The sequence below is a fragment of the Sphaerodactylus townsendi genome, linkage group LG16 (assembly GCF_021028975.2).
Source record: "Sphaerodactylus townsendi isolate TG3544 linkage group LG16, MPM_Stown_v2.3, whole genome shotgun sequence".
Taxonomy (NCBI): domain Eukaryota; kingdom Metazoa; phylum Chordata; class Lepidosauria; order Squamata; family Sphaerodactylidae; genus Sphaerodactylus; species Sphaerodactylus townsendi.
This window is the reverse complement of record NC_059440.1, coordinates 9,566,794-9,587,247: the sequence shown is the minus strand read 5'-3', so window position 1 is coordinate 9,587,247 and position 20,454 is coordinate 9,566,794. Positions and strand designations below refer to the sequence as shown.

Genomic DNA, 20,454 nt, shown 5'->3' with positions numbered 1-20,454 from the left:
TCTACCCTAATCACCGCAGCCAAGAAAACGTGCTCCCCCCTGTATTTTTCTCTCCCATTTGAACGGGGCCACTTGGCACACTACCTGGGGTTGTTTCTGTTATCTTGTTGAGCTGGGATGCCAGGAGGCTCTCTATTTCTTGCTGACCTTGGGGCGCCTTAGCTCCAAACTAACTCTTTCTCACATTTTTTTAGAAATTGGGGGGGGGGGGGCTAACATCGGAATAAAGGGACTAGCAAAGGCCAGGTGCTTCTGTGCCTATCACTAAACGCTGCTGATCAACTACACAGAGTATTGCTTCAAGGTTTGAGACCAAACAGTCAATCATGGTGTAATCCTATCATATGCAGAGCTACTCTAATCTAGGCCTATTAAAGTCCATAGATGTAGACTAGAGTAGGGGCTCAGAAGGCATTTGAACCTGGTTCCCTTTGGCATAACAACCACACCCACTGGCTGTGATAGACACCTGACACCCTGGTAGACATCCAGGCTGCCTATGTGAGCCTCCTTCAAATCGATCATCTTACAGAAGATGTTCATTCACAGGAGGGATAAGATTAATTCACAATATCAGGGTTTTTTTTGTACATTCTCCCCTCTGTCAGGACTGCAACTCCCAGCATGCACTGGTTCCCGCCTTTTTGGAAAAAGAGCGGGAAAACAAACTGAAAAGCTACATTCCGCCGGAGCTTCAGAACCAATGGGAGACCAGGAACTGGGAGGAGAGGAAAAGCTGATTGGTTGCTACCGTGTTTCCCCGAAAATAAGACAGGGTCTTATATTAATTTTTGCTCCCAAAGATGCGCTATGTCTTATTTTCAGGGGATGTCTTATTTTTCTGTGTTCTGTTCGTCGGGCATGCTTCCAAACAAAAACTTTGCTACGTCTTACTTTCGGGGCATGCTTTATATTTCGCACTTCAGCAAAACCTCTACTACGTCTTATTTTCCGGGGATGTCTTATATTCGGGGAAACAGGGTATCTGTTTTTTGTAAATAGTTTAAATACTGGAACTGAGGACAAGAATCCTCAGTTCCAGCACCCAGTACCTAGGGCGACATAAATCAATAAAGTTCTTCTTTTTTAAGCTGCTTTGTTTGAGTGTATTCAGCCTTACACCCTGCCCAGAACATATTTTATATTTAGGGAGCAACATTCTCACAAGAGGTTGTCTCAACACATCATGTTTATATTAAAAATGATTACATTAAATGGATCTGCACTTATGATCTTGGAAACCGATAGTCATATTAATAAAGATAAATTAACACTTAGCGAGTATACTGAATAGAAGAAACCTTAGTCATTAATCATTTAAGCAATCTAGCTATTTCTTGCTACATTCTCATTGATTATATTTGTCAAAGAGGTTAATAAACAACTACATATAATTTTGTGCACATAAAAATCAATATTATAATAGTTCAAGAAGTCCTTAAAGGTACTTAGTTATCTATTAAAATAATAATTTAAAAATGATTATGATTTTTTAAAAAATAAGTAAACATGAACAAACAGAACAATAATAATGTTTGTTCCTGTTTACTTATTTTTTATTCTTTTCAAACTTTTTTTCCTTTCCTGAAATTCTTTGTTGATAAAATAAAATCATTTGACAAAAAAACAAACCAAAAAACCCACTTCATGTTGACCAGGAAATTGACATGGACACTTTCTCCTCCCAAGCGTAAAAGATGTTAAGGAAATACTGTCTCAATTCAAAAGCCCCCTGACAACTTCTAAATTCCCTAATCACATTAAAGATTCTTGATGCCATATGGGAGAGGTTCCGGGAACAAAAACAAACTGTCTAAAAATCAGTGTGTGAAGAAGGAAGTAGCTCCCAATGCTACAACCTGCCTCCATGGAAGAAGGAAATTCTCGCCAAGGGAGAGTTTGTTTGGAAGCGACACCGAACGGCCTTATGCTGTTGCAGCGGAGAAAACAGGTTGGTCCTGCAAGTGACGACAACCAGAGGTATTTTCCAATCAACAATTCCAATTTGTAGATGTACAGTCCACTGATAGTCTCCAGGGGGCATTTTGTCCAAGAAGGCAGAGAATAGCGAAAGGCAAGAAAAAGTTGTTCTAAAAACAGGATCCAACAAGCCATTCTTCAGAAGATGAATAGCCCCTTGGCATCTGGGGCTACTTTGGCACAAATCCCACCCACTTCCTTTCCTAATATCCAAGATGCCAGGACTATCCTGTTTCACAGTATCAACCAGCCAAGATGCACAGCAGTCAGTCAGCTCGAAGGGGAAGAAATCCAGAGGATGCAGGAAACTACAGTGGCACCCAGCTCACAGAAGATAGGGAAGGGTAAAGAAGAAGTACACTTTCGCCAAAGACAACACTCTGGAAGAGCTCCAAAGAGAAGAGTGGAGGCAGGCCAGCTTCTCAGCATATCCTGCAAGGGGTATCCCTCTCCACACTATCCCTCCCCACGCCATGAGCCTTCTCCATTACCTTGCCACACAGATAGACTATGCTGGAATCGGGGTCGTAGAAGGGCAGGAGAACCCCGTTGCTCGTGTCCATTTCCTGGAGGGCGATGGGTTCCTCGAAGTTCTTCTGTATGGAAAAGGAAGAAAGAGTTCAGGGCACAGATGGCAAAAGCAACCCGATACCAGCAAAGGCACAACCATCACACACCCTGTTTTCCCGCTCCCTACCAGGTCCAGGTTTTGTGGGGTCCTCAGCGCCCCCATGCCCAATACTAGCCCCTATTCTTGCCCACCCACCTGCGTGTTCCCACCTGTGTGTCTTTCTTCTGCCCACTCACAAGTTTTTCTACTATCAGCAGTCACAGCTGCCCACGCGGCCTATATGCCCTTTCTCCAACGGCGCTGTGCGATGGGTGCAGCTGGGCACGGCATCACCACAGCTACCAGGAGCATGGGTGCTTTGTCCACCACCTATATGCCAGCCACACTGGGAAGTATGCACGGCTGGGAGCACAGGTGACCAAGTACTAGCAAGCAGGCGGCAGAAGGGTGTGAGTGCAGACACCCTTGATGAACGATCTGATTTGACTGTCCAGGGTCCCAATCTCTAGGTCGAAGTATCTACAAATGTGGCCATAACAAAATGGATGCTGAGTGCAGGCACCCAGGGAGTCAGCAGAGTGGGCCCTGTAAGCAGCCATAGGCCTTGTCAGCTGCCCCATGTTAGGGTCGGCTGATGCCAGCCCTGCTCCCAACAATTCCAAGACTGTGCCTTCTCAGCCCAAGGGCTCCCTAGCTAGTGAGCCGTGTGTTGGCCATCCAGGGAGGGTCAGCTCTCTTGTGCTATCTACACCCACTCTGTACCACTGTTGGCCCAAAGCCGCCTACTCTGACCTAGTCATCAGATTCCTACAAAGACACGTCAAGCCCCACGCAATTTCCTTGCCCTTAAAATCTGCCCTCTTTTGGACCATCCTGCTCTGATTTGTGATTTCGCTCATGGACTCCCCAAGAAAAAGAAGAGTTGGTTTTTATACCCTTTTTTTGTGCCTCAAGGAGTCTCAAAGTGGCTTACAATTGACGTCCCCTCCCTACAACAGACACCTTGTGAGGTAGGTCGGGCCGAGAGAGTTCTGAGAGAACTGTGGCACAAGGTCACTCACCAGGCTTCATGCGGAGCAGCGGAGAAACAAACCTGGTTCTCCACATTAAAGCTTGCCGCTTATGTGGAGGAGTGGGGAATCAAACCCAGTTCTCCAGATTTGAGTCGGCTGCTCTTAACTATTACACCACACTGGCTCTCCAGAGGTTGACCGAAGTGATCACGAGACTGGCTTTAAGCATGCGCACAACTCAGCTGTGGCATGACACCTAGCAGCACACACCTCCTTTGGAAGGGCGGTACCCCCTGCCCCAGTGTGAGTCAACACTGATTAGGGAAGAAGGCAGAAGCGCCTCTTAAGAGGTTTCTTGGGAGAAAAAACAGACCCCCGTTCCCACCAGTTGGGCACAATCTCTAGCTCTTGGTTCACTGGATGAATCGCCAGTTGTTCGATCTCCCCGTCTCTATGCTTCGTGTCCCCAGAGTCACAGCACCCAGCATGCACCACTAAGTCTCCTCCCGCAAGGATAACTCTCCGCACAAATCCACAGCATTCCAAGCCCATGGGAACTCAGCGTCCTCTGACCAGGGGTGATTAGAAACCAAGTGCTTCTTACACTAAGAGGAATGTGGTAAGTGGTGCTTGCTACAATGCACGAGGAGATCCAGTGCCCTCTGACCTTCTCAGAGGCTGATTCCGCATGGGTCAAAAACAGCAGTGTGAAAACGGCGTAAAAAGGTTTAAAACAGTGTAAAAGGGTTTAAACTGTTTTCAAACTATTTTCACACCGCTGTTTTTGGCCCATGCGGAATCAGCCAGAAAGACTGCCATGACAGCAGGGACTTCAGTACAGTGGAACCCTGGTTTTCATTGCCTTTGGTTTTCATTGATATTTTTCAGTGAAAAATTTGTCTCTGTTTTCATTGATTTGCCTCGGTTTTCATCGATTTGCAGTAAGGTGCCAGATTTGTGGAGAAAAATCACCCGTGTTGCAGGCCGGGTCTGCAACTTGTTTAATGACAATGTTGATTCCTGTTTTCAGCATTAAACACTATGTTTATTCACCAAAAAAATGTGTTTTTTGTATGTTTTTTGGAGTGCCTCGAACAGATTAATCGGATTTACATAGATTCCTATGGAAAAGTTTGCCTCGGTTTTCATTGGTTTCGGTTTTCATCGATTCTTTTCGGACAGATTACCAACGAAAACCGAGATTCCACTGTATATTGGCCTTATCATGGGAAAGAGCATCAGGTTTTCAACCAAGGGTGTCTCCCCTTCTTCCATTGCCCCACGTTGTGCCTTCTCAGCTGAAAGAAGTGGTCCATTAAGGGCTGGGGTGAGAGAGCATCGCCCTCTTCCCTTGCCTGTGTCTTCATGAACACACGTGACAGCTATATAGCTTTGGGCCTTTGGCAGCACAATGGATTCACAAGTTTAATATCTGAGTTGAATGACAAAGGCGCCCTCTTCTCGCTTGGGGGTGTCCCGCCATACCCATGCGTGCCCACTTTACCTCCGCAGCTAGAGTTGGCAGCTGTGGGCTGGGAAATACCCAGAGATTTTGGGGGTGAATTCCAGGGAGGTCAGAGTTTGAGGAAAAGAGGGAGCTCAGCAGGGTATAAGGCCACTGGGTCCACCCTTCGAAGCAGCCATTTTCTCCAGGGGAAATGAATGTTGCCATTTGGATATCAGTATTACTATAGTCTGGCCCCTTCCGCACATGCTGAATAATCCACTTTCAATGCACTTTGCAGCTGAGCGGAATAGCAAAACCCACTTGCAAACAGTTGTGAAAGTGGATTGAAAGTGCATTATTCAGCATGTGCAGAAGGGGCCTCTGTCTCAGAAAAAAAATATTAGTAGGGTTGTCTTTTCCTCCGGCACAAAACTCACCATACCGGACCTTCTGTGTTGAAGAATGCTCCGTCTGGGTCCTACCTAGACTCTCTCCCCCCCGCCCCCCCATTTAAATGTAAAAATACATTTTGGCATTCAGTTTAATGATACAGTTCACGTACCGTGTTCAGTTTAAGTACCAAATGCAGAAATTAATGGTTTTGACAAAGGCAGCGCCTAATGAATGATAATTCCCATATTTGTTTGGGACTACACTCTAACGTGGAAGCGTACAATTTTCTTCACCTCTGCAACTCAACTGACCGTACTAACATCTTTTTCTGAGACAGATACTAGGGAATCTCCAGCCCCCACTTGGGATCTCCATACAGATGTTTGAGAACATCAGCCCATGTCTGTCCCCATGTACTTCAGTGTGGGGCTTGAGCTCGCATGAAGCGTCTCTTTGCCCTGTTTTGGCGCCTTCCCCTACAGGTGCATGCCCCTGGAGGACGCCCGAATTCCCAGGGGAGAGAAAGTGGGTCAGGGTGGCACGTCACTCCATGCAGCCTGGCTACCGGATCCCAGAGGCCCAGCTCCCGCTGGCTCATGCGAGTGAAGCCGGTGGTGAAGACAAATCCATCGCGGGTGAAGACGGCCCTCATGGGCCTCATCCCTTCGTGAGGGGCAAACCTCTCCTGGGTGGGCGGGGGAAAGAGAGAGTTAAGTACGCAGAGAGGAAGGAAAGGAAGAAAGGAGGAGCGGAGTGGGCAAGAGTCACCTCTTGAGAAGCAGCAAGGCAGGGAAACACACACGTCCCAATGATTTGGCTGCTGTTGCTTATTCTCAAGAAGGGCATCCCAAATGCTAAGGCTGAGGTCCCACCAGATCAGGGGTCTGCAACCTGCGGCTCTCCAGATGTTCACAGACTACAAATCCCATCAGGCCATGCTGGCAGGGGCTGATGGGAATTGTAGTCCATGAACATCTGGAGAGCTGCAGGTTGCAGACCCCTGCACCAGACAGCACTATTTGCTTTCTGGTAGAGTGCACCCGATCTGCCTCACCACACAGGGTGATGTTTTCAGGCCCCAGCCAGCAATTCCTTTGCAAGTTCATGACACAAACTTTCGCTAAGAGCCATAAACAGAACTCCTAATATGGCCAAAACTGGCACAAAATCCAAGGATTTGAAGCCTTTCTCACTTATCGTTACCTCACTTTTAAGGTAACTGCAATTTATGAGACAGGTACAAAGGTTACCCCAAGTTTGTTCACTTAATCTCCTGGGGTGAGCAGAAATTGCCTCCAAATGACCAGGCAATGAAGCATTCACAAAATGGGCAAAGAGTTGGCTCTTTCATTAATCAATCACATAGTAGGTAGGTGCAGCTAAGGTTTTAACACCGGTTGTCATCTCTTGCTAGCAAAGGTTCTTTCAATGTTCGCTGGGTTCAGGGATACAGGTTCCCAGGTCTGTTTGGGATGCTCGTCCTCTCTCTACCCCACTCTTCCTCTTGTCTCCTATGGACACAAAAGCCAGGAAGGCTCTCGTGTCACAGAAGCGCACCTCACACTTCCTCCGCATGCGGCGCACAATCAGCAGCATCACACAACAACATCCTGAGCCATACCAAGTCCCAGAGCGCCAGCTGCCGTTCGCTCATCTTGCTGAAGCCGGTCGTGAAGATTTTGCCGTCCGCCATGAAGATGGCCCGGACGGGGCGAGCACCCTCGTGCGGCTTGAATTTCTCCTGGCAGCGGTGGCCAATGGTTAGTGGATTAGGACCAAACAGAAACACACAGGCAGCTGTTAGTACAGGTCAGTCACGCAGGAACACGCTAACGCTCTGGGGATGGAAGGAGACAGGTGGGTCTGGGAAGAGATTAGGTATATCTGGCCCAGCCACAACACCGGGCACAAGTGTGCTTGTAACAAACCACACTCACATGCAGGTTTCTTTGTGTGCAAGAGGATCATATACAAAGAACTATGAAGGTGGAAGGGTTGCGTCTACACAACAGGCTTTGGTCTGTCCAAAAATCTCCAGAAGGGGCATTTGCTGCTCAGTTCAAGAGACAGAAACAAGTTTAATTTTGTGACCATTTGTTTTGGTGCACTTAACGTGTCCAGGTGGGAGGGAAGGCGTCACATCTTAGAAGCTAAGAAAGGTCGGAACTTGGAAGGGAGACCACCAAGGAAGGCTCTGCAGAGGAAGGCGATGGCAAACCACCTCTGCTTCTCACCTGCCTTGAAAGCCCCTTTTAGTGACTTGTGACTTGCCAACTTGTGACTTGCCAACACTTTACACACACATAGCATTAGGTCACAGTAATATGTCACTTACTGATTTTAAACTACAATGACATGTCAATTGCCAAACATACTAGACCAGGGGTGTCCAACTCTGGCACTTCAGTTGTTCTTGGACTACAATTCCCATCAGCCAATTGGCCAAGCCAGCAGGGGCTGATGGGAATTGTAGTCCATGAACATCTGAAATGCCAGAGCTGGACACCCCTGTACTAGACAAATTGCTGTGCCTTCAAATCAATAACTGATATATCACTGTAGCTTAACACAACAGCCATATTGTTTGTTTTTGTTTTACAAAACTGAGACCCCTCCTTTCTGCCCTCATAAAGGTCACTCTGGGCGTTTTCCCACTTACCTTTTGCTGCGCGCAAGTAGCGCGGGGTCCCCCGCGCCTCCCCACTACAGGGGCGGCGACAATGCAGCCGCCCTGAGGCTGCTGCTGTCGTGCCCCCTCAGCGCGCGTCATTCCAGGCGCTCTTTGCAACTACGCCTTTTGATGACCCCGCACAGAGCGTGGGGAAGCCCGGGCGCGCACCTGGAATGACGCGCGTTGAGAGAAGCGCGCAGCAAAGCGGAGGCGAAGTAAGTGGGAAAACGCCCTAAGACAGTTACCAATTACCAGTCCCTCCCACACCCCAAAAGTCCTCTGGTGGCAGAGTCAAAGCCTCCAGAAAACCTCTGTGCGAATTCTCCACTAGCAATCAGCTTTCTAGAGGATTGCTGTGCGGAAGCAACTTTAGTCAAGTACATTCTCCGCATCTGGTGTCACGCTTGGACGCATGAGACACACGAGCCAAATTAACAGTTCTTGAAGAAACTTTGAAGGAAGACACACCATCAAAGCAATTTGAGAAAAAAAAATACTTTGCAATCTGTGGAACACATTTTTTGTGTGGGAGCTCCTGTCTGCTTCTGTCTACAAAACTGTGGAGATTTTTATTTCAGCTCCTTTGGAATATTAGCCTGATCTTAATGCCTGGGACCCATATTTAATCCAAGTCAAGGATCCCTGAACATCTGCAGAAAACACAAAGGGCCACAGATTTGGATATGGAATCGTGCTACCCCAAGGAACGGATGATACTTCTAAGTGTCCCCTTGAAGCAGTAGCTGGGATATCATTAATCTTGTCTTGCTGAGTTTGCAAGTTAACAGAGAGACTGGTTGTTGTGAGTTTTCCGGGCTGTGTGGCCGTGGTCTGGTAGATCTTGTTCCTAACGTTTCGCCTGCATCTGTGGCTGGCATCTTCAGAGGTGTATCACAGAGATGCTGGACAAAGTATATAACAGACTTCTCTCTGTGATACACCTCTGAAGATGCCAGCCACAGATGCGAAGAATGTTAGGAACAAAGATCTGAACCGATAACAACTGAAAATCACAACAACTTCCAGTTAATCGACAATGAAAATAACTTTGACAATACATTTGAGCAGAGAGTTGAAGAGGCTTTCCAACTGTCCAGTAATTTTTTTTTTTGTAGAGTTGCGCCGTATTCAACAGTTAATTGAAAGTTACAGAATAGTTAATTGTTGTTTAATAGTTAAGAGATTAGATTGGCCTTCTTATCTTGCTATGTCAGACATGACAGTTAAGCACATGCTGATTGGCTCATTAGCACTGGTGGTGATTATCTCACATTTCCTAGGAACCAATCATTTATCTAGGTACGGTTATAATTATGACAAAACAGATTTAGAGAAAGACTGATATTTTTCTATTAATGTACATTTCTGTGACGAGCATCACAGGTGTCAAACTTGCGGTCCTCCAGATGTTATGGACTACAGTTCCCACCATCCCCTGCCAACATCATGCTGGCAGGGTATGATGGGAACTGTAGTCCATAACATCTGGAGGGCCGTCAGTTTGACACCAAGATAGAAGTCTAAGAAGAAGACTAGGTGAGACTGCTGGGCAGGTAACTTGAGTTTCTGATAATCCCTAAAGGCACTGAGACAAGCTGAAACCTGACTTGCTTTTAAAACTATTATAATATAATTAAGCCACGCTAGGAACTTTGAAAATTTTAGCATTTATCTTCACAGTAATTGTAGGGTTAATTGTTTCATAATATCTGGGGGATTGTATCTAGTTGCGTTCCTAGCTCAATGTAATTGCTACAAGATATATGTAACCAGCCTGCTAGATGTTATTACTGCCGATTCTGGGGCCGGTCTTTTCCTTGATCTTTGCTTTATGGCTTCACACATCAAGTAGATAACCAGGCTTTCGCCTGACACTTTGGTCTAATGGGAAATGGGGTGTCTGTTGTCCTGTGGGGGCAGGATGCCAGCTATATCTCTATGTATCACCGACTTTGGGTTGCCTTATCTCCAGACTAATTCTTTCTCACTTTCCTTGGGAAAATGAGAGGGGGGGGGGTTAACATCGGAATGAAGGGGGTCACAAAAGCCAGGTTCGCCAGAATCGGTTTTGATGAGCTGGTTGCTTTGATGCCTATTAATAAACGCGGCTGATAAAAAAATATAGAGTCCATTTGTTGCTTCAAACAAATACCTATATATTTTTCTGTCTTGCTCAATAAAAAGTATAATTTTCTTCAACTCAATATAAGATAAGAGTTTTCACAGTGTTCTGTCTGGTTTGCCAGTTAAAAGTTCAAATAACTGAACTCCTACCCCCTAAGTCTTTCGTACTATCAGAATTAAAGCTTGATAATTATCCCTTAAATGATAAATCCTGGAGATCTCTGCTGCAGAACAGCATTGCACAGGCAAAGTCTTTAAAAGTGGTGGGGGTCCTTTAACGGGATTCAGGAGGAAATCTCTCATTACACTCTCCCCAGTTCTGAATACCAGCAGTCTCAAACAAAATGTGGGAAGATCTATAACGAGATCTCCATGGGAACCAGGTGTTGTTGCTGGGTTGTTGTTGCTGGCAAAAATAACAGCTGCTGGAGGCCCTGACTTGGATCAGCATCCCAGCACGAGGCTCCCTCTGTCTCCCCCGTGCCGTTTTCCTGGCCTCAAACAACACCCGAGAGCCGCAAATTGCCCATCAAGAGGAAATGGGAAGTTTGCTGCCTGTAGAAGGCATCTATCATTTTCCTCATGGAGCAAATACCAGCTCAGGGGAGTTACCTGAGGTCAGGAAAACAGTAGCATGTGGGGAGGGGGCAGAACTGGATCTTTCTACCGAGGTTTAGCCCAAAGAACCCTGATATACCAATTAGCCCTTTCAGGGAGCTGGAGTTACTGCAGGGATTCTTCATGTGTTGTGGCGCCCTTCAGCTGTGAAAGACGCTCAGCCCTTCAACTCTGATTGGCTGATACTCAGAGGCGCATCATGGGTAAATGGCGCCCGGAGACAAATTGTCTCTAGGATGCCCCCCAGGCTCCGCCCCACCGCCACCCGGCTCTGCCCCTGATGCCCCCAGGCTCCACCCCCCCACTGACCTTGACCCCGCCCATGTCACCATGGACATGGCAAAGGTCTAGGGTGCCCACCTCCCCTCCCCCTGCCGGCTGGGCTCCCAGCCAGCAGCCTGCAGTCTCTTCTGACTGGGGAGGGGAGGAAGGAAGGAAGGGAGGGGGAGTCCAGGGGGGGTTGAGGGTGTTTGGAGGCAGCAGGAAGTCCTGCTACTTCATCGTTTTTGCGTGCCTTGACTGACATGGATAGGTTGAGGCACGCGTGTCTTTGAGCACTTCCTGATTCCGCAGGGGTATCACGTGACCAGAAGAGTGGCGCCCAGGGACAAAGGGTACCCCTTGTCCCAAGGTAGATACACCACTGCTGATACTCCTTTGCCATCTCCTCAGTCATAAAAAATGGGAAGCTGATATAGATCTCCTAGACTCCAATCGGCCTGTTTATTTCACTGCATTTCTTGCAGGGCAAACTCAAGGCAAACTCACCCATGGGTTCCCCCGTCCAAATGCTTCTGCAGGCTTGCTAGATCAAGCCCCCTCAAGCTACGCCTGGACCCACAGCTACTCTGAATGTAAGGCCAGGACCACGACAGGAACTATTATTTATGTAAAGTAAGTGCTGAAATAATTGCATAATACCAGGTAACAACACTGAATTACAAACAGTACATTGGAGCATGTGCAGAGTGCCCCCCCACAGCTGCTGGCAGTGAATTGTCGACTATCAGATCTCACATGTTTGGGGCAGGACATCCCTGTGGATCCGGGCCCCGGCATGCATCGCTAGAAATTAGCCTTCGGGTAAGGAGGCTCCTGGAGGTGGGATCAAGCAAGCAGCAAGCGGAGGAACCTGCCCACGCATGCTGGGCCAGCCCACGTCCAGCCACGACTCACGGCCACCACAAGGTGCTGCCGGGGGTCTATGATGCGCAAGTGTTTGTCCTTGCAGGTGGTGACGAAGAGGCTGCCGTTGTGGTTCCAGCAGACGTTGTAGATGAGGTCGGTGTGCAGGTCGTCTAAGGTCAGGAGGGCTTCCCCGGTACCCACGTTCCAGAGGATGATCATGTTGTCCCCCCCTGGAAGAAGGAATCAGAACTCGGAAATATACAAAACCAGCCAGCAGTAGGTTGGCTGACCCTCCTCTGCCTGAACAGAGCAGGACTGTCCTCCCTCTATAAGCTTCCTTTCCCCCGAAGAAGAAGAAGAAGAAGAAGAAGAAGAAGAAGAAGAAGAAGAAGAAGAAGAAGAAGAAGAAGAAGAAGAAGAAGAAGAAGAAGAAGAAGAAGAAGAAGAAGAAGAAGAAGAGTTGGATATATATCCCCCTTTCTCTCCTGTAAGGAGACTCAAAGGGGCTTACAAGCTTTCCCTTCCTCCCCTCACAACAAACACCCTGTGAGGTAGGTGGGGCTGAGAGAGCTCAGAAGAACTGTGACTAGCCCAAGGTCACCCAGCTGGTGTGTGTGGGAGTGCACAGGCTAATCTGAATTCCCCAGATAAGCCTCCACAGCTCAGGCGGCAGAGCGGGGAATCAAACCCAGTTCCTCCAGATTAGAGTGCACCTGCTCTTAACCACGATGCCACTGGTGCTCCATCTAGATTCCTTTTTGAGGAACTGCTAAAGCAAAACCTTCCAATTGGAAAGTACATCTTGCATGGAGAGTATTCTTTTCCAAGAGTGGCGGGAAGCTGCAGTGTGTGCAAGAAGACTATAGACCTTCTCATCTTACCAGAGTAGCTCCGCTTTAAACTCTGCTGATAGTGCTAAGCAATATTCCAACTCAAGTCTCAAGCTGTGGGTGGCCCTGATGCTTCAGAAAAAAAGGTTGAAGCAAGGGACAAGAAAGTTAAGGGGGGGCAGAGTTGGTCAGGCAGCCTGCCCATCTGCCACCGGATCTTACCTGCGCTGAGTAGGATGTTGCGTGCTGTGGGGTGCCAGGTAACGATGCCCACCCGTTTGGAATGCCCTTCCAACGTGACGATGGGCTCTGTCATGTTGCGCATTGGCACGTAATCTGGGATCTGCCAGATCTAATGGGACAAAAGTCCATTACAAAAGAGACCAGGGAGCCAGATCATGGATCCTGCTTACTGGACCTCTCCTGCCCAAAATCACCCAAATCCAAATGGCCAAATGGCGTGATCAAACAGCATTATAAGGAAACGGACTTCCTTCCTTCCTTCCTTCCTTCCTTCCTTCCTTCCTTCCTTCCTTCCTTCCTTCCTTCCTTCCTTCCTTCCTTCCTTCCTTCCTTCCTTCCTCCCTCCCCTCCCTCCCCTCCCTCCCCTCCCTCCCTCCCTCCCTCCCTCCCTCCCTCCCTCCCTCCCAATAAAAGCGTGAACTACCAAGATGGTGTTTCTGTTCCAGTCTGTCAGCACAAAACCCACCACACTGAGAGAGGATACAAGCATTTCTCATTAACTTCCATGAGAACTAGAATCTTGCCTGCTTTTTAGTGAAGGCTTGCCTACTTTTCTGATTCTTCAGTATAATTATCTCCCAGCTGGATCGTGTGTTCTTTAGATTCTGAAAGGGATTATTTAACCCACAGTGGGGCTTAGGTTATTATCCTAAGGTTGCAAACAGTATTTAGACAGCCATCCCTACTTGTGACTGGTTCTTACAAGGTACCAGGAGAAGGCATCCATGGATCGTGGGCTGGTCCAGCAGGAAAATGCCATGTCAGCTTAGCAGGAATAGTGCTTGAGTGTTACCCCTTCATGAAACCCCTCTTAGGCACTCACCATCTTGGGACGAAGGGGGACACAGAAATAGTCCACAGGCAGTCAGTCAATGCTTGAAGTTTGTCTATCAGTTCTGTATTACTTTGTCCCATCTAAAGATATATATTTATAGATAGATTAGTAGGTGTCAAACTTGCGGCCCTCCAGATGTTATGGACTACAGTTCCCATCATCCCCTGCCAGCATCATGCTGGCAGGGGATGATGGGAACTGTAGTCCAGAACATCTGGAGGGCCACGAGTTTGACACCTGTGTCTAGGTTAATGGATGCTGTGCATAATTTTATTGCGTTTGATAGATGTCGGAAGCTGTCCTGAGTCAATAAACAAACAAACAAACAAATAATGAAAAAATAAAATAAATATTGTTTCTAAGAGCAGAAAGAAATGCATGTGGGAATAAGGTCAAGGTGGAGCGATGTTGTCTTGATAAGTTGCACTAGCACCTTCAGCCTCCTGCTTTTAACTATATACAGCCAGTATGAAGGTATCAGACCTTCCTGCTTATTATACTCAGCATCCAGTATTTGTGGTGGCATGCCTCTAAGACTTCAGGCTTAGCTAACTATTCAAAGATCTTTCTTCCGCTACAATTTATCTCATCTCTTTAAAAGCGAGTGTCCATCACCACACACTGTGGCAGTGAGTTCCAGAGGTTAATTCTGATTCGTGCAAAGGAGCAGTATCCTGAGTTTATCCTGATTCCACTGCCCCTCCACTGCACTGGACGATTTCATGTTCTAGCACTTATGTTTCTAGCTCCGCATTCTCATGTTCTAACTCCACAATCTCCACCCTATGTATATGCTGATGCAAATTCCTGCAGTACATACATCTTTGTGTACAGAAACAGTTCTATTTTGCATCTCTGTGTATTAGATACTTCTTGAAAACACTTTGTTATGCATAGTTTTGTAAAGATTTCCAAGTTGCTAACCCCACATCTTGTAGAAAATGCCACATTAAGTCTGAAACAGACTGATCCACCCCATGCAGAGTGTTTTAACTTTAAATTTGCATTGAAAATATTCCCAGTGCATAGAAAACCAGCTCAGCAGGGAGAAAAATATTATTCCCTTTTCCTTGTTTGCAAGTCCGGCTTTCTACCTGCAGGGGGTCTGAAGAGTCACATGAACGAGAAACCTATGAGCTGATTCTGTGTTTATAAGAAAAGTTGGTTTTGGAAGGGATGGCTTTAGGACTTTGGGCTGGGAAATTTCTGGAGGTTTGGGGGCGGAGCTTGGGGAGGGCGGGGTTTACGGGGGGGAGGGACTTCAGTGGGCAATTATGCCACAGAGTCCACCTTCCAAAGCAGTCGTTTTCTGCAGAGGAACTAATCTCTGAAGTCTAAAGAACATCTGTAATTCCAGGAGATCTTTAGCCCTCATCTGGGGGCTGGTAGCAGTTCCTCTGGGTTGGGGCTGCACCAACTTGTTAATTGGGGATGGAGGAATGTGCCACTGGAGCAGGGGTGGAGCGCTCACGGGCAGAGGTGGGATCCAGCAGGTTCTCACCAGTTCCCGAGAGTGGGTTACTAATTATTTGTGTGTGCCGAGAGGGGGTTACTCATTAGGTCTGCTTTTCCGTTAGAAATTCCATTAGGTCCAAACATCATAAAGTCCTGTTGTTTCCTATGTGGCTGGTTAGCGAAGGTAGAAAACGGGATAATTCTCCCCGTTGGGCTGTTCTAAAAACATGTTTTAGTAATATGGTAAAGTTCCTTGTTTAAGGAAAGTATCCTTCTTTTGATTTCTAGAAACAAAATTAAGTATTTGAAAGTATTAAGTATTTGACAGGCAGTCAATTAGAGGAGAAGTAGTTGTTTCTGTTGGCAGTAGATGATAGGACTTGCTGTAATGAGTTTAAATTATGGACAGAAAGATACCAGCTGGAAATTAGGAACTTTTTTTTTACAGTAAGAGTTTTTTACAGTAACAGAGAAATTATTAATGCCCCGCCCCTGGAATGCCCGGCCACGCCCCCGTCGTGCCCCGCCCAGCCCCATTGGCGCTACGCCACTGTTTGAATCCCACCACCATGGGAACCTGTTACTAAAATTTTTGGATCCCACCACTGCTCACGGGGACATGTGGAGTCACATGTCCCCGGGCACATGCCAGCTGGTCGCATGGGGGGGGGCAGAGAATCGCCCCCCACACCCATCCACTCGGCCTCGCCCTGCCAGGCTGCTCCTTCAACCAGTGGAGCCTTCACTGGCTGAAAGACCAGCCTGGCAGGGCAAGGGCGGGCCGAGAGGCGGCCTGTGGCAGGCTTCCGCTGGCTAAGGTAAGTGGGGAGGGGTGGGGGCGCCCGGAGCAGGTGTTGCCCCAGGCGCCATTCCCCCTTACGCCTCTGCACTGGAGACGCTGAAATGGGTCAAGTAGGTGGGGGACCAGTCTGCCGCCTTCTTCTGATAGGTATCTTCTCCTCCCACCTCCCCTAAATCACCACAACCTGTGTCCTTCTGTATATGGAAGGAAAAACCCAGGGGGGCCGTCCTCCCCCCCTCCCTCCACCCCCCCCCCGCAGCAGGCTGAAGCTGACTATTCTTAGGTGTCGAGTCTTTCCACGGGGCTATTCTTAGCCCAAAATGCTGCATCATCCCTCCAGAAGCAGCCGCCAGCCCCCAATAGACACTGGCATGGCAGCCCGGCTATAAACAGACCACAAGCTTTTTTCCAGTCATTTAAAGGGGAATCTCGGTGCCGGGGCTTTGATGGGAGAAGGCAGGAATCCGGGCTCCGGAGGGTTTGGAGGTCCACGGCCAACTGTTTTGCTAAGTCAAGGACGAAAGTGCAAAACCTCAACGTAGCCAGCCTGAATCCCCTGCAGCTATTTCTATGAAACAATTTTCGTTTTAAAGCCAGCCTGTCGTCGTTACGTGCTCCTTTTCTCGTCGGTCACCTCTGCAGCCTGCAGACTCACCAAACGGCATGGCAGATAGATTTAAAACCACGGACAGGGGTCTGTGGGGTGGAGGGTTTCTCCCTCGAGATGTCCATAAATAAAAAGGCTGAAAGATGAACGCTCCAGAGAACAGATGTCAAACTCGCGGCCCTCCAGATGTTATGGACTACAGTTCCCATCACCCCCTGCCAACATGATGTTGGCAGGGGGGGGTGATAAACAGCATCCCTGGAGAACTGTAGAAAGAGACGACACAAACTCCTGAGCAGGACAACTTCCTCTAATCATATCCCCCAGCCTGTGGCAAAACCACCCATCCTGTTCGTGGGCTCTTCTCCAAAAGCCCCGGCACCCTCATTTGGGGACCCACACTTTGCCTCTGATTTGTTTCTCCTTCCCTCTAAAATAAAAAGGTTTCCAAAGGCAGTCCTGGTCACACTTGAGCCCCCCGGGCCTTTCACTCTGTGGCACAACCTACCATGATTGTTGTGTCCTCAGACGCGCTTGCGATCACGTTGTCGTTGTGGGGGCACCAATCAATGTCCAGCACGGGGGCCATATGCCCGGTCACCAAGGGAAAGTTCTTGTCCAGACGCCCAGTCTGAAAGCACACAGTAAAGCCCAGTCTGAAAGCACACACTTCTTCTGGTAAGGAGAGCCACACTCGAGCAGGTCAAGCTAGGCCTAGGGTTCCCACCCAATTGGCCATGCCGGCAGGGGCTGATGGGAATTGTAGTCCATGAACATCTGGAGTGCCATAGGTTCGCCACCACGGAGCTAGGAGGATATGCCCGGGGGAAACATTGCCAATCTTGGAAGAAGTATATGCTGATTCACACCAGACTACTGCAAGAGATTGTGGGTGAAAAGTGGAATCAAGTTGAAGGCAATTTATCGTGGTTCAATGTGGTTTCTAAGGCAAGAGACTGAGGTGGTTTACCATTGCTGGCCTCCAGTGTGCACTGCACACCGGTGTGGTGTAGTGCTTAAGAGCAGGTGGACTCTAATCTGGACAATCGGGTTTTAATCCTCACTCCTCCTCATGAGAAGGGAACTCTAATCTGGAAGACTGGGTTTGATTCTCCCCTCCTCCCCATGGGCAGCAGACTTATCTAGTGAACTGGATTTGTTTCCCCGTTCCTGCACGTGAAGCCTGCTGGAGGACCTTGTGCCAGTTACAGTTCTCTCAGAACTCTCCCAGCCCCACCTACCTTACAAGGTGCCTGTTGTGGGGAATGGAAGAGAAAGGAGTTTGTAAGCCCCTTTGAGTCTCCTTATAGCAGAGAAAGGGGGTATAAATCTAAGAGTTTTATGAATATCATGGACCTCCAAGAAGACAAATAAATGGGCTCTACATCAGATAAGTCTCAATTCTCCCTATAAGCGAAAATGGTCAGACTGAGGCTGTTGTACGTTGGTCACATTATGAGAAGACAAAAGTCACCGGAAAAGACAATAAAGCTAAGAAAAGTTGAAGGCAGCAAGGAAGGATGTCAGGAAAGGGTGTTTTCCATCACATACTACATAATTCCTTTCATTGGACTTGTCAGGGATTGAACACGGGACCTTCAGGATACAAAACAGAGATTCTACCTTTCAGCCATGGCTCAGTAAAGGCAGCCACGGCCGTCAGATCGCAAGACCAGAACAATACTGTTAACAACCGAATGTTTTGTAAGTCATTTGTTCAGAGCATCACCATAATGAGTTCCGCAGGGCCTGTAAGATTGAGCTGTTCCACCGGGCCTTTGGGGAGACTAGCCGCTGATGGGCCCTCCGTCCTTATAATATCAAGTGGATCCTGCCGCCCCTTCCCTCTGGTTTTTAAGGGAATTGATAGTAGGTGCCATCTTTTATGTTGATGCTGCATTTTAATGGGGTGGGGTTTATTTTATTAGAGCCTATATTAATTGATATTTAACGGATTTTAGTTCGACAAATGTTCTCTATTCTATATGTTGTTCACCGCCCTGAGCCCTCCGGGGGAGGGCGGTATATAAACCTAACCAACCAATCAATCAATCAATAAGTAAATAAGTAAACAAGTAAGTAAATAAATAAATAAATAAACCAGAAGTGACTTGACAGCAGTGGCATACCGCCAACAGGGACATGGGGCATCCCGTGTCCCTGGGTGCGCGGCGCCGAATCGCCCCCCACCCGCTGCAGGCCGACTCCTGCCATCCCCAGGCCCTGGGGACAGCAGGAGCCAACCTGCAGGGAGGTGGGGGGGGAGGGCTTGATGGCATGCAGCCCAGGAGCCGGCCTGCCACTGCGACGCCAGCCCAAGCCCCAGCCCCAGCCTTGCCCTCCCTGCTGGCTCCTGTAAGTGGGGAGGCCGAGGGGCCGAGGGAGCTGGGGGGGCTACGGGGAGGCAGTCATGCTCGGGTGCAGTTTGGCCCCAGCATGGAACTGCTTGGCAGCACATGACAAACACACACGCATTCCAGGGTAGCGTTCCAACTCACAGAATCATAGAGTTGGCAGAGACCCCAAGGGCATCCAGTCCAACCCCCTGCAATGCAGGAACACACGATCAAAGCACACCTGACAGATGGCCACCCGGCCTCTCTTTAAAAACGTCCAAAGAAGGAGACTCCACCACGCTCCAAGGTTGTGATCCTCCACATGCAGTTTTAAGTAATACCCTCCATTCTAGCCCCTCGGGGCACTCCCATTACACTCTCCTGAGAGTGTGAACCAAGCCTTCAGTTCCTGGAGAACACTTGAAGAGACTTCAAGCTTTGGCTGCACCTCGCTGGCTTTCCCAGTGGCCACGCAGGGTCCTGCTTTGTGCGGACGCCAGGATGCCTGGGTTCCAGCCGGGGCTGTGACCTTGAGTGGAGGGGGGGGGGGGTCATCTCCAGCTCCCATTCTCAGGCGATGAATGTGCCGTACTCAGTAAACAGCCCTGCTGGAAACGTGAGACATGGAAAAAGTGACCCTTCTCCCAACTTCCTGCCATCCTTGCAATTGTTCCCGAGGTGAGTCACTCAGTATTGTGAGCCCTGTTTGTTTCCGCCCAGCCAACGGCTCCAGCCTGTCTCTCTCCAGTGGGGCAGCCTGGCAAGGATTCGGACACTGGCGGGACCTTTTGAGGGACGGTGGTGGAGCATCTGGGGGCTGCTGGGCACCGTGAAGGAGAAAGGAATAGGATAGGATTTAGGAACCTGGGGTGATACTCAGAAAATAATAATAATGATAATAATAATAATGGCTAAATGTCATATTAGAAAGACGCAACTAGTGGAGTTCTGACTTGACCTGGATGGTCCAGACTAGTCAAATTGCATCAAATCTCAGAAGCTGGAGAGCCAGCATTGTGTGGTGGTTAAAGAGCAGGTGCACTCTAATCTGGAGAACCGGGTTTGATTCCCCGCTCTGCCACTTGAGCTGTGTAGGCTTATCTTGGGAACCAGATTAGTTTGTGCACTCCCAACACCAAGCCAGTTAGGTGACCTTGGGCTGAGTCACAGTTCTTCTGAGCTCTCTCAGCCCCACCCACCTCACAGGGTGTTTGTCTTGTGGGGAGGGAAGGAAAGGAGTTTGTAAGCCGCTTTGAGAGTCTCCTTACAGGAGAAAGGGGGGATATAAATCCAAATTCTTCTTCTTCTTCTTCTTCTTCTTCTTCTTCTTCTTCTTCTTCTTCTTCTTCTTCTTCTTCTTCTTCTTCTTCTTCTTCTTCTTCTTCTTCTTCTTCTTTTTTT

At 48.3% G+C, this 20,454-nt stretch overlaps 1 protein-coding gene across 2 annotated transcripts in view; it reads right to left on the bottom strand.

Moving 5' to 3' along the window:
• CORO6 (coronin 6) overlaps positions 1-20,454 on the bottom strand; it is a 34,445-nt gene that overhangs the window by 7,504 nt on the left and 6,487 nt on the right. Inside the window, exons 3-7 of one of the 2 annotated variants that reach the window (XM_048519296.1) lie at positions 17,226-17,348; positions 12,998-13,127; positions 11,994-12,175; positions 5,970-6,089; positions 2,472-2,576 (exon numbers count right to left, since the gene is read on the bottom strand). In XM_048519296.1, coding sequence (XP_048375253.1) covers positions 2,472-2,576; positions 5,970-6,089; positions 11,994-12,175; positions 12,998-13,127; positions 17,226-17,348 — 660 coding nt within the window. Of the gene's footprint in view, positions 1-2,471; positions 2,577-5,969; positions 6,090-7,025; positions 7,146-11,993; positions 12,176-12,997; positions 13,128-17,225; positions 17,349-20,454 lie in introns of both variants that reach the window. The other variant, XM_048519297.1, reaches the window with a different exon arrangement.